At 46.4% G+C, this 13067-nt stretch overlaps 1 protein-coding gene across 1 annotated transcript; it reads left to right on the forward strand.

The window, feature by feature from the left end:
* The first annotated feature begins 881 nt into the window (after positions 1-881).
* LOC126515813 (histone acetyltransferase p300-like) lies at positions 882-8664 on the forward strand. Its single transcript, XM_050165746.1, has 3 exons — positions 882-1006; positions 2056-2186; positions 7432-8664. Exons 1-3 carry the CDS (start codon positions 983-985, stop codon positions 7850-7852), a joined length of 576 nt encoding a protein of 191 aa, XP_050021703.1. The 5' UTR covers positions 882-982; the 3' UTR covers positions 7853-8664.
* Positions 8665-13067: the final 4403 nt, after the last annotated feature.

Genomic DNA, 13067 nt, shown 5'->3' on the forward strand with positions numbered 1-13067 from the left:
ATCTACATGCCTCGTCCTCCCAAGTGCTGAGATTAAAGGTGTCCAGCAGCACAGCCGAGCTAAACATTCTGTTTGTGTTTGTTTATGCATTGGTGTTGTGACTGCCTATATGTCTGGAGGGTGTCAGATCCCCTTGAACTGGAGCTACACACAGTTTTGCGCTGCCATGGGGTACTGGCAATTGTAGCTGGGTCCTCTGGAAGATCAGCCAGTGCTCTTAAGCACTGAGCCACCTCTCCATCGCCGTCATCTTTTATCTGAATCATTACAGGACTTTTCTACTTATCCCTCCTGCTGTTGCTCTTGACCCACCTTCAGTTTGGTCTACACAGCAGCCAGACAGTGATCTCTATCTCATTTTTTGAGACTCTGTCTTATGTAACCAGGCTATCAGAAACTCATTACATAGCAGAGGGTAAACTAGAACCGCTCATCCTCCTGCCTCTCCCTCTACAGTGCTAGGACTACAGGTGTGTACGCTGTGCCCGGCTGAGAGGGACCTGAATTCAAGAACGTGATGCTCTGTGGAAACAGTATGCCATCCAGGATGAAGCTCTGCTTCTCACTGCACAAGTCAGCTCAAGCCCAGTGTCCAAGGACAGAAGAGAGGAGACGGGTCTAGCCGAGGCATAAACACTGGAAAGAACACAGGCCAGCCAAAAACAAACAAAAAAAAATGTAATAAAAAGGTAAAGGCATACAGAGGACGATGAGAGCAGCACCTCCAGAAGTTCTATACTTCGCTAATGCCATGCCCCTTCTCGTGCGCGGCAGAGGTAACTACAATTCCCATAAGCGCCCGGGATACCCAACCCCTCCATATGGGGGGGAGGGAGGAAGCCAAGAAACCAGTTTATTCTATTTCCTACGGTGTGATTGGTCCGAGCTCAGGGGCAGTAGCCAATGAGCACACTCTCAGTGAGAGGCTAGGGTTATAGGGTTTCCTGCTACCTGTGACTGCGAGGAAATTGATTTTGGCATCATGGGGAAATCTCCAGGCCCTGAGGTAAGTGGAAAAGGGCTCAGCCCCCCCCCCCCGCCCCCGGGGAAGGGAACCCCGAAGGCCTCACTGGGCGGACGCGTCGTTTTAGCGACCCCATGGGGGCGGAGAGTTGCAGGGTTGGTAAACCGAGGTAAAGAACTTAGTCCCGACCAGAGACCACCCCGGTTCGTTTTTGCTCCTGTTAAGCTGTGGCTCGGTCCGTGGAAGAAGGTAGGAAGGAAACGCCTCCCCATCCAGGGGCTAGGAAGCGGGGCTCGAAACTGCGACACCTCTTCTTTTGACTTCTTGATTTCGTGGTCTCGTGCTTTAGGGATTGTGCGGCCTGTCGCTTCCACGCGGGAAGTAAAGAAAAATATAAGTTGACTTTTACTCCACGCTTGGGCGTTCACGTGCCTGTCTGCCAGTTTAGGCACAACCATCTTCATTAGGGAGGGCTTAAAAGAGCCTGTTGGTTCCCCCCGGAAGTTGATACAGCTGCAAAGGGCAAGAGGTTGCCACCAAGTGTGTCAGTTTCCAAAACCTTGCTGTGTCTTTTCGATGGCACGGCAGCCGGTTTCTAGCCCAAGTAAAATATATAATATGGTTTTGAATTATTTCAGTCTTGCAGAATTGCCCTGCATCTTGGTTTTCCCCTCCAGGCTTGTGACGCACGTAGCACTTTTTCTAACACTAAACACCATGACCACAAAATGGAGGAACTAGGCTTTGGCTTGGATGAGGAGAGCAACAACCAGCAAGTGGAAGCATCCACACGAGCCCAGGACCTGTAGGGCCCATGGGTTTACCCCTGCTCTCGGGTTTCACGTGGAGAGCAATTTCTGGCCAGCCGGCTTAAACGTCCGGTTTGTTCCTGTGCTCCCTCTGCCCCACCTGGCGATTAGCTATAGGACATTGCTTACTCCATCTTGGGTGTGGCAATTTTCCACCTGCCTTGGGGGAATTCCTTGTGCAGCAGCTAGGTATGTAAGGATTGTCTAACGTTTGAATAAACGGCACTCGACTGTTCTCCTTTGGAATGACCCAGGTCTCCTGTGTGTTCTTCCAATCCCCAGGCCATTGCCCGGTTCATGAACTTTATGGTAGCTCATGGAGCACAGGTGGGCATGGTGCACTACAAAAGCCCATCAGCGAGATGGGGAAGTAGGGGACTCCTGAGAGATTACCCTTGGAGGCTGGGCAGCAGGTAAGAAATTGATTGGTGAGGGTGAACTGGAAATGGGTGCAAGTAATTCTGTCCCAGTATTAACGGCTATTTAACGGGCCAATTGTTAGTTCTTATAAAGAAGCAAGGCGGCAAGGGAGGCACTGGTATTAAAATAGATAGAGTTCTTTAAGACAGTTTTCTTTTGTGTACAGTAGTTTATTGTGTAATTTTTTGAGAGAGTTTAGTCCCTGGTTTCTATAAGCAGGGGGCTTTTAATATTACTGATTGGGAATGTTGAACTCTAGCGTCCAAACACCGAGTAGAAGTCGCCCCCAGAGACCACCTCACACACCACAGCCGATGCAAAAGCATGAGGATTTTATTAATTGTGTCATGACAGGGTCCCCCAGCATTCGGGAAGCTGAGAGACCTCGAATAGCTGGTACAGTCTACTTTTAAAGGGGCCACAGAAGCAAGGGGGGTTGTTCTTTGACTATTCTGATTGGCTTATTCGAAAGGGCTATTACCAATAATTGACTGGAGAGCTGTTGCCAGATCAGATGAGGTAAGAGGTCATTTTGACCCCGTTTCCCAGGGGACCGAACCAAAACATACGTATATGGGTAATTGTTCAGGAACTGAGTACGTGCGAGTGTAGCTGTTAGGTCCTTGGTTCCCAGGGGCGGAGGGGAAGCACTATGGCACAGAGGCTGAGAGGATTCAGAATTGTCAAAAATGGCTTCAGAATTGTCTTAAAGTCTTACAGGAACAGGTAAAGGCTGACCTTCAAAAATCATTGAAAAAGCAAGGCCAGAAGAATTCCCCATAGCGATATTTTCACTATGGCGCTTAGTCAGAGATGCTATTCTCAGTGATGATGTAAAAGTTAAAGAGCAATTAGAGAATTTGAACAAGACCTTTGAGGAGATTCAGGATGTAGAATCTGTGAGTTCTATTAAGAGCTTTGAGGAGGGGGAAGTTAAGAGTACTGAAAGGGATATAGAAGAGGAAGAAGAGATTTTAGAAAAGGAGATTGCACTGATAAAAAAGAAGTTAGAAAAAGAAGAAAGGAAGGGAACAAAGATGTCTCCCCGAGACCTCCACCGCAAAATCCATTCCTGGCCACTTCAAATCCCTGTGCTGCTGCTCCCGCCCCTATAGATTTAGAGGCGGAAATCTGAGAGATCCAAAATGGACTAAATCTAAGTAGAGAGAGGCAAATTTATCCTTTTGTGGAAGTTATTGATCCACAAGGACAGAGGATCAGGCAGCATAACCCTCTGGCCTTTAAGGACATTAAGCAACTAAAAGAAGCCTCTGGAACTCATGCCCCCTTCACCGTGGCTTTAATGGAATCCTTCGCAGAACTCAACCTTACACCCAGTGACTGGACGCAGCTTTGCAGGGCTTGTCTTTGGGAGGGGGGGGAGAGATTGTTATGGAGAGGTGAAATGCAGAAAAATTGCAAAAATACTGCACTGCCTAACGCCACTGCGGGGTTTCCCCCAGCAGAACCTTGACATGTTAACTGGTGCAGGACAGTACTCGGGCTTAACTGCACAGATCGCTTACGATCCTGCTGTTTATGCTCAGATAGCTGCTGTGGCTGTTAAAGCGTGGAAAGCTTTACCTAACAAAGGAGCAGGGGAAGAACTGTCTAAGGTCCTTCAAGGACCTTATTCTGAGTTTATTGACCGCCTGTTACAGCTGGGAAGTCACATTTTTGGGGATATGGACCTAGCATGCCTGTAAATTGGCCTATGAAAATGATGTCAAGAGGCTATATGCCCCCATAGAAATAAGCATTTAAATGACTTTATCCGGTTTTGCAGGAACATTGAAAGCACATTGATGGGGCAGGTAATTGTTTCTGCCCTAAGGGAGAGTCAAGGTAGAGCTAGATGAAGGATTTGTTTTACACTGCAGACTGTGGACACCTCGAAAATAATTGCCCTGCAGTAATTGCCCTGCAGGTAAAGAAAGGGAAGGTTAATCAGCCCTAGGGAAAGCCAGGTGTTGTGGCGCAAGCCTTTAATTGGGCAGTTCTCTGTGAGTTCAAGGTCAACCTGTTCTAATGTTACCTGATGAAGTTATGTTACACCACAGACCCAGGCAGAAATAACTTGGCTGCAAAATTTTGCTGAAAATTGGACCTTGTTTTATGTACTAATCTATGCAGGTTTGACAATCATTATCCTTTTGATAAGTTGGTCACTTTTATAATTTTTTAAAAAATGCTGCAAGATCCCCGGCGGCAGTAGGCAGCAGAAATGCTGTAGGTCCCAAATGGTGGTAGCGGGCCATGTAGCAGCAGACAGCAGGCCCTGGGAGCAGCCATTCCTAGGCAGAGACGGCTGCCGGTCCCAGAGCAGTGGCCCAAGTAGTGGTGGTGGGCCCTGTGGCAGTAGGCAGTGGGCTCTGGGAGCAGCTGGTCCCAGGCAGGGAGACACATGGAGGGTGGGCAGGAGACAGAGACATGGATAGACACGACATGCAGAGTGAGGTTGAATATTTACTCAGGGGGTTGTGGGGGGGAGAGAGAGAAGAGGAGAAAGAGACAGAGAAGGGGGAAGCAGAGAAGTGGGGAGAGAGGCAGAAGTGAAGCTCCCTCTCCGAGAGGAAGATGGAAAAGAGAGCGAGTTCAGGCCGAAGCTGAAGATCAGCCTGCCTCAGCAGATGGGAGAGAGAGTGGGCGTGGCTTGTCTCTTAAAGAGACAAAACAACCATTACAGTCACCTTTTTCAAAAATCATTCGGTATGCTTCCCTAAAGTTATTTCTTTGCAACCACTGGCAGAGGCATGGAATGTGTTTACTAATGGGTCTTCCACCAGGAGAGCTGTGGTGGCCTCCCCTCCTGATTTTGATATTCAGATATATATATATATATATATATATATATATATATATATATATATATATATATATATATATATATATACAATATTCTGTCTGTGTGTATACCTGCAGGCCAGAAGAGGGCACCAGACCCCATTACAGATGGTTGTGAGCCACCATGTGGTTGCTGGGAATTGAACTCAGGACCTTTGGAAAACGTAGGCAATGCTCTTAACCTCTGAGCCATCTCTCCAGCCATGATATTCAGCCTTTTAATGCTAAATCTGCTCAAGTGGCTGAACTGGTCGCTATACAAATGGCCCTAGAGAAATATGCTGATATCCCATTTAACCGTTTTACTGACAGTCAATATATAAGCAAAATTCTTGTACCTTTGGAAACTGCAACTTATATTGCCTCTGTATCTTAAGTCCAGATGCAGTTATTGGCTATTCAAACTTTGCTTTGGGTGTTATCTGTTCCCATTTACGTAGGGCATTTGCGGACTCATACTGACCTTCCTGGTCCCTTGAGCGAGGGGAATTCATTGGCTGATGAGCTTACTCGCCAAATTTGTGCAGTTAGTCAAAAATCTTATAAAGCTGCAGAAAAAGCTCATAAAAGTTTTCATCTCAATGCTGGGTCTCTAAGAGTTCATTTTAAGATATCTTGAGAGCAGGCCACTGATATTGTTTAAAAAAAAAATGCTCTCTGTGTACAGAACTTTTAGCTGTTCCCTATTTGGGAGTTAATCCTTGTGGGCTTGCTCCTAATCATTTATGGCGAATGGATGTCACCCATGTTCCTTCTTTTGGGTGTATACAATATATTCACATAACTGTATTCTCATCTTATTTTTGCCTCGGCCCATACAGGAGAAAAATTACGGGATGTTAGAAGTCACTGTCTCCAGGCTTTTGCCTACATGTGAGTTCCAAAAACTGTAAAAACTGACAATGGGCCAGCCTACACCAGAATTGGCTTTGCTAAATTTTGCTCTGAGTTCTCTGATTCTCATAAAATAGGAATACCTTATAATCCTCAAGGACAAGCTATAGTGGAGTGAGCACATTGTATGCTCAAAGCCTATTTGCATAAAACAAAAGGGGGGGGAATATGGTTGCACCCCCAGAGACCATTTATCTTTTATTTTATACATTATAATTTTTTGACTGTTGATGCTCAATCTTGTACTGCTGCTGACTGGCATTGGCGGCCAGTTTCTTCCAGGATGCCTCATGTCAAATGGAAGAATCTAGCAGATGGCACTTGGTATGGTCCAGATCCCGTACTGGTGTGGGGAAGAGGGGCTGTTTGTGTTTTCCCACAGGGTGCTGACAGATCAATATGGGTACCTGAGCATCTGGTGCGTGGATTTTCAAGTCCAGAAGCCTGAAGACAGGACAGAGCCAAGAGATCAAATAGACACTGGCTTGTCAACTGAAGAGTTGCTGGATTCCTGAGGAGCTGGCTGTGGTGGTCCAAGTGCCAAGGATTCCTCTACCTATCTACCCATCCCATGATTATGGCGGCCTTGCTGTGGCTGCCAGAGCGGCTATGGCTGCTGGATTTTCCCTTTGTCAGTCAGTTGTTTCTGCTAGCACAATGGGTACCTTATGGGGCAGGTTGCAAATGCCTTGGCCACTCAAATTGGTTTTGGTTAAAGACGACAGCTAGGTTATACAGTTATAGGCTTCTTGCTGTTATTCATGAACCCCGGAGTGCACAATTTACAAATTGGCTTTTGAGATTATTCTAGTTAACTCTACCAGGGTTCCTCCCACCAGCGCTGAGACCTTACTTAAAGGGCTTTAATTTATTATTTAATTTATTATTAAAGGGCAGACTTATTAAGGATTGAGCAGGCTTAAGGAGTGCTTATCTGTGCTGGAGCATCATCTTCATGGTGCCAGAGCCAAAGGGAAGCTCAGGTCAATGTCACCACTTGGTGAGTCCTCTTAGCTATTGCCCTGAGGATCTTTCAGTGCAAATCTGGCTGAACTCGGTGATGGGTGACTAGTGAGTCAATAAAGGGTAAGGTATTTGGGGGGCTGCCCCAACCTAAGACAGGAAATGTGTTTTGACCTGGACGCTTTCCCATCATGGGTAAGGAGTATTGCCTGACATCCAATGCCACCTAAAACAGGCCTAGAAGGGGGACCTGTAGGGCCCATGGGTCTACCCCTGCTCTCAGGTTTCAGATCGAGGGCAGTTTCTGGCCAGCCAGCTTAAACATCCTGTTTGTTTCTGTGCTCCCTCTGCCCCGCCTGGTGATCAGCTATAGAGCATTGTTTACTCCATCTTGGGCGTGGCAATTTCCCACCTGCCTGGGGGAATTCCTTGTGCAGCAGTTAAGTATATAAGGACTGTCCTAAGCTTGACTAAACAGCTTTCTGTTGATCTCTTTTGGAATGACCCAGGTCTCTTGTGTGTTCTTTCAATCTCCAGGCCCTTGCCCGTATCCCGGGTGGAGAGAGTGGCGTGGACATTTGAAGAAACCTCTCAGCGCTTGTGCATCCTAAGCAACTGCATACAGTTTCTGATACATGCCTGCCAGTGCTCCAGTGCCAGATGTCATCTGCTTCCCTGCCGGAAGATAAAGTGGGTCGTGAAGCACACCAAAGGCTGCAAACGGAAAACCAATCGTGGATGCTCCATCTGCAAACAGTTTGTTACCCTCTGCCGCTACCATGTCAAGCACTGCCAGGAGAACAACTGTTCATTGGCATTCTGCCTCAACATCAAGCAAAACCTCCCAACAGCTGCAGCACCGGCTCCAGCAGGCTCAGATGCTCCGCAGGAGGATGGCCAGCATGCAACGGACTCGTGTGGCAGGACACCAGCTGGGTCTGCTGTCCCCAACTCCTGAGACTCCAACCAGTGCTTCTGACCAACAGCCAGCCATTCCATAGACACCCTAGACCTAACCCACCTCTCAACGTCAGCCCACTCCTCCCAACATCATGCCACCCTGTTGGAGCCCACAAAACTCCACAGGAAATACACAGCTGACAGATTCATAAAGCATACCCACAGTGTACAGCTTATGGGCACCCCGTTTTACAGATCTGCAGGTACATTTGTCTTTTGGAAAAGTCGCTGTCATATCTGCGGAAGCCCTGTGAGGCTATGATTCCTCCTTCAAAATGGGATTCATTCCCAAACACCTCAGCAGTGTGACTTCTGCACAGGCAAAGGACTGACCTTTGGTTCCCCCACACCAGGAAGCCTTAGAGCAACAGCATTCACTCCTTGTTCTAATGGTCAAATTTACATAGAGTCAATCCCACACAATTAGCTGCTAACAAACCACATAGAAATTTCTATAGGAAGACAGGCACTGAGCAGGAAGGCAGCTGGCCCCGCCCTTACCAGACAGAGGGGTCTGGGTGAAGTCCAGGTTCAGGGACATTTAGTAACTTTACCTAATGGTTTGGAACTTCAGGTATTTCCCCTTGGTGCAGGCTCTTTCCCGGGTGGTGTCACCTGTTCTGGAGTGCAGCTTTGTCAGGTTCTACCTGCACTTTTTGTGATTTTGATTTGCATATTATGGTTTTCCTTGCCCATGGAAATATCCAGCTATGTCTGTAAAAACGAAAAACCTCATGGAGATCACCCCTTATTCTTGTTGTGGTTCTCACTGCTTATTCGTGCAAAGAAATAAAGAACATGCATCAATGACTTGCCTGAGTTAATTTTTTTTTTTTGGCCTCAGATCTTCACTTGCCATAGAAATCCTATTGAGATTGGGGGATGGGGGCGGGTCCTGAGGCTGGTACTCAAGGCCCTGGTACCACCCTACTTGCCCTGGACTCAAAATGTGTCTCAGGGTAAGGCAGCAGGTCATGTGACCAAACCAACCACACCTCAGACTGCTCCTTCCTCCCTTCCAGAGCCTCCACCTGCCAGTAGTAATGGAAATGCAGACTCAGAGGGCAGCAGAGACACAGGGCCAGATGGCTCATGTGCAAATTTTCCAAAGACCAGTCCAGCACCAGATGCCCCGGCTGATTCGCATGACCCCTATAGGTATGAACCTGCCTCCCATGGCCAGAGGTCCTGGTGGGCATTTGCAGCCAGGAGTGGGTCCCACAGGAATGCAACATCAGCCACCTTCGGCCCAAGGAGGAATTTCTCAGCCATAGCAGTTGTAGTCAGGCCTGCCGAGGCCTGCCATGATGTCTGGCCCAGCATGGTCAGCCCTTGAACATGGCTCTACAGCCAGGATTGGGCAAAGAGGGTGTGAGCCCTCTCAAACTAGGCACTGTGTCTCAACAAGCCTTACAAACCTTTTGCAGACTCTCGGGTCTCCCAGTTCTCCCTTACAGTAGCAGCAGGTACTTAGTGTCCTTCACGTCAACCCCCAACTGTTGGCTGCATTTATCAAGCAGCGGGCTGCCAAGTATGCCAACTCTAATTCACAACCTCTCCTGGACAGCCTGGCATGCTTCAGGGACAGCCAGGACTGCAGCCACCTACCATGCCTGGTCAGCAAGGTGTCCACTCCAACCCAGCCTTGCAGAGTATGAATCCTATGCAGGTAGGTGTCCAGAGAGCTGGCCTGCCCCAGCAGCAGCCCCAGCCACCCATGGGAGGAATGAGTCCCCAAGCTCAGCAAATGAACACGAATCACAACATCTTGCCTTCACAGTTCCGAGACATCTTAAGATGTCAGATGATGCAACAGCAGGGAGCAGGGCCCGGAATTGGCCCTGGAATGGCCAACCACAACCAGTTCCAGCAGTCCCAAGGAATTGGCTACCCACCTCAGCAGCAGCAACAGCAGCAGCGGATGCAGCATCACATGCAACATATGCAACAAGGGAATATGGGACAGATGTGCCAGCTCCCCCAGGCTTCTGGACTCTTTGACGGAGTTGAAGAATTGATAGCTGTAGTTATAATATTCTTTAGTTATGATAAAAAAGTAGATATAAATATTGTAACTAGTTATTGCTTGACACCTGTTATATTTAATTTTACAATGTTAAAGTTTAAACCTTCCTTTTTATTTAAACAGAAAAGGGGAGGTGATATGGGATTTCCCTCTGTGTGCTGTGAATACCATTGGTTAATAAGGTTGGTTTGAGCCTATAGCAGGGCAGAACACAGGCAGAAAAAACTAAACTGAATTCTGGGGGGGAAAAGGCAGAGTCCAAGAGAAGCCATGTAGCCCCACCAGAGACAGATGCCAAAACTTTAACCAGTAAGCCACAGACACATGGAGATACACCAATTAATAGAAATGGGTTAAATTAATACATAAGAGTTAGCCAATAAGAAGCTAGAGCTAATAGGCCAAACAGTTATTTAATTAATACAGTTTCTGTGTGATTATTTCCGTTCTGGGCTGCTGGGACAAACAAATGGCCTCCTTACTACACCCCTGTGTGTGGAAATTTTCTTCTATGATTTTTACTTAATGTATTTTGCATATTTTCACAGGAAGGATTCTTCTCATTCTTCTATTTCCATAATTTATAGCTGCATATTTTTCCTGGTTTCCCAAAGAATTCACATGTTTCTTTCATAATAAAAGAATTAATTAAATTATCATAGACCTTGTATTTGATGATTAAATTTCCCTTGTCTTGTTTTGCATACAACATCTTCTGATTTTGCGGCTATCCAATGTGCTTTTGGTTAGACTTTTGTATTTTTGATTGCTAGTGTTGTTTAATTCTTTACCTTCTAAGATAGTTTTTTATATGTCTCTCTATTAAGTTCTATTTTTTAACTTGCCTTTCTTACTGATTTAATTTTTTTGTTTTCTGAATTAATTGAGAAAATTATTTAAACCCTGATAAACCCATTGGTGAGCTTATCTGAACATATTTAAATCATTCTTTGGAATACTGTGTTTTGAATTTTATTTATGTCACTCTTCCTGTTTGCCACTACTACGGGATTGGCCATTTTGGGGGGACCTATGTTGTCCTGGGTTTTTCATGTAATTTCTTTTTTTAATTATTTATTTTTGCTTTATGTGTATTGGTGTAGATGTATGTATATGTGAGGATGTCACATCTTGGCGTTACAAACAGTTGTGAGCTGCCATGTGGATGCTGGGAATTGAACTCAAGTCCTCTAGGAGAACAGCCAGTCTGCCAACCGTTGAGCCATTTCTCCAGCCCCGCATGTAATTTTTCTTTTTGTAACAGGGCTTGCTTTCCTGGATTGAGTTTGCTAGTGAAGTGTTTCTGATACCTTTGTGTTCAGGGAGTGTTTGGATTGGTGTTTGCTGTTCCTAGTTGGGTTATGCTTGGCTCCTCTGTGTTTTTCCTGAGCTCAGGTGTGGAGGCACATGGTGCTGGCTGGACTATAGATGGGATAGGTAACTGCTGCTGGATGAGCTAGGAGTGGCGTCCCTTCTACCGAACAAACCAGCCTTCTGGAACTGTGACAGGATGTGTGCTGGGGCAGGGGACAGAATGGCCCACACCCTCTGATCTCATGAGCCAGGTTATGTGTAGTACAAAGGTTGTGAGCTGGTCCCTATGTGTTCATGTATATTCCGAACTCATGACTCACACAGTGCCGTGTGTATATTCATTAAGGCTTTGGTCTAGGGGGTGAACCATCCTTGATGTTGGCACAGTTCCACCAGCCTCCTAACTGATGTTCCTGCAATCACTGCTGCGGCTCAATGTCCCCTGTTTAACTATCTCAAATCAGATGAATGCACTCTTCTGTTTGTATCTTCTGATGAGGCCTCAACATGTTAAAAATAAACTCAGGATTCCTTCCCAACCGCTTGTATGCATATTTGGGCTCATATATTTCATTGTTGTCGTTGTTTTTCCTACTCTCGTTCAGTATGATTTCCAGAATCCATCTGCTTAAGATGCTTTCTCCGGTTAACGTCATTAAAACCGGCTCATCCCATGGAAGTGTATTTTCCTGGGTCTCGATTTGTTTTCTCCATGCATCTGCCCACTCTGAAAACTGCTGTTTGTTCCTATAGTGTTACAGTGCATACGTGTATCTCAGCACTCAGGAGGGAGAGGCAGGACGACCCCAGGTGTGAGAACAAGTCCTGGGATACTGTCCTAGTGTACTATGTAGCATGAATTATAAAAATCCAGAGACAGATATTGGGGTTCAAACTGAAGATCAGGGAAACAAAGTGGCTAAGCCACTAGAGAGGTCTTACCTCTACCAAGGGTCAGGCGAACAAAGCGACGATCCTGCAATGCTCTCGAACAACCTCAGAGTCCACGTTCCACTGAGTTCCTCTCTCTTCCCCTTTATATTCCTTTCTCTGCCCATCCATACGCTTCTGTCTCCACCTCCCTAGTGTTTCGATTAAGGGTGTGTGATCGCTTTCTCTCTTTCTCTTTTATTTTTTTATTTATTTTATTTATTTATTTATTTGGTTTTTCGAGACAGGGTTTCTCTGTGGCTTTGGAGCCTTTCCTGAAACTAGCTCTATAGACCAGCCTGGTCTCGAACTCACAGAGATCCGCCTGCCTCTGCCTCCCGAGTGCTGGGATTAAAGGCGTGCACCACCATCACCCTGCTTTCCCTTTTAGACAAACTCAATCTTGTGTAGCCCAGGGTGTTCTTGACGTCACACAGGTCCTTCTGCTTCTGTCTCCCAACTCCTGGGACTAAAGGTGTGAGCCACCACTGCCTGGCTTATATGGCTGACTAGTGTGGTGCTTTGCCCTCTAATCTTCAGGCAAGCTTTGTGTATTAAAACACAAATAATATACCGCTATAGTACTATCTATTGCTGAGAGAAATCATGACACAACCCACTGGTGGAGAAGGTTTTATTTGGCGCTCATGTCCTGCTCAAAGTCCATCATTAGGGAAGTTAGGGTAGGAACTCACTCAAGAGCAGGAGACAGATGTTTAGTGGTTCACTCTTCATGGCTGTCTGTCTGATTCTTACACAATTCAAGACAGCTGACAGGGATGGAGACACAGACAGTGGGCCTAGATCTCCCTTATTAGTCAGCACTAAGAAATGGGTCCTGTAACCGGCCAGCAGCTGCAAAACCCCAAGCCAGTTTCAGATGCTCAGCAATTAACCCTCTTTGTTTTAAAGCCATCTTTCCGTGTAAATGGATGTTTGTGGG

This window comes from Alexandromys fortis, unplaced genomic scaffold, assembly GCF_014885135.2.
Source record: "Alexandromys fortis isolate MF-2015 unplaced genomic scaffold, M_Fortis_MF-2015_v1.1 scaffold_157, whole genome shotgun sequence".
NCBI classification, from domain to species: Eukaryota; Metazoa; Chordata; class Mammalia; order Rodentia; family Cricetidae; genus Alexandromys; species Alexandromys fortis.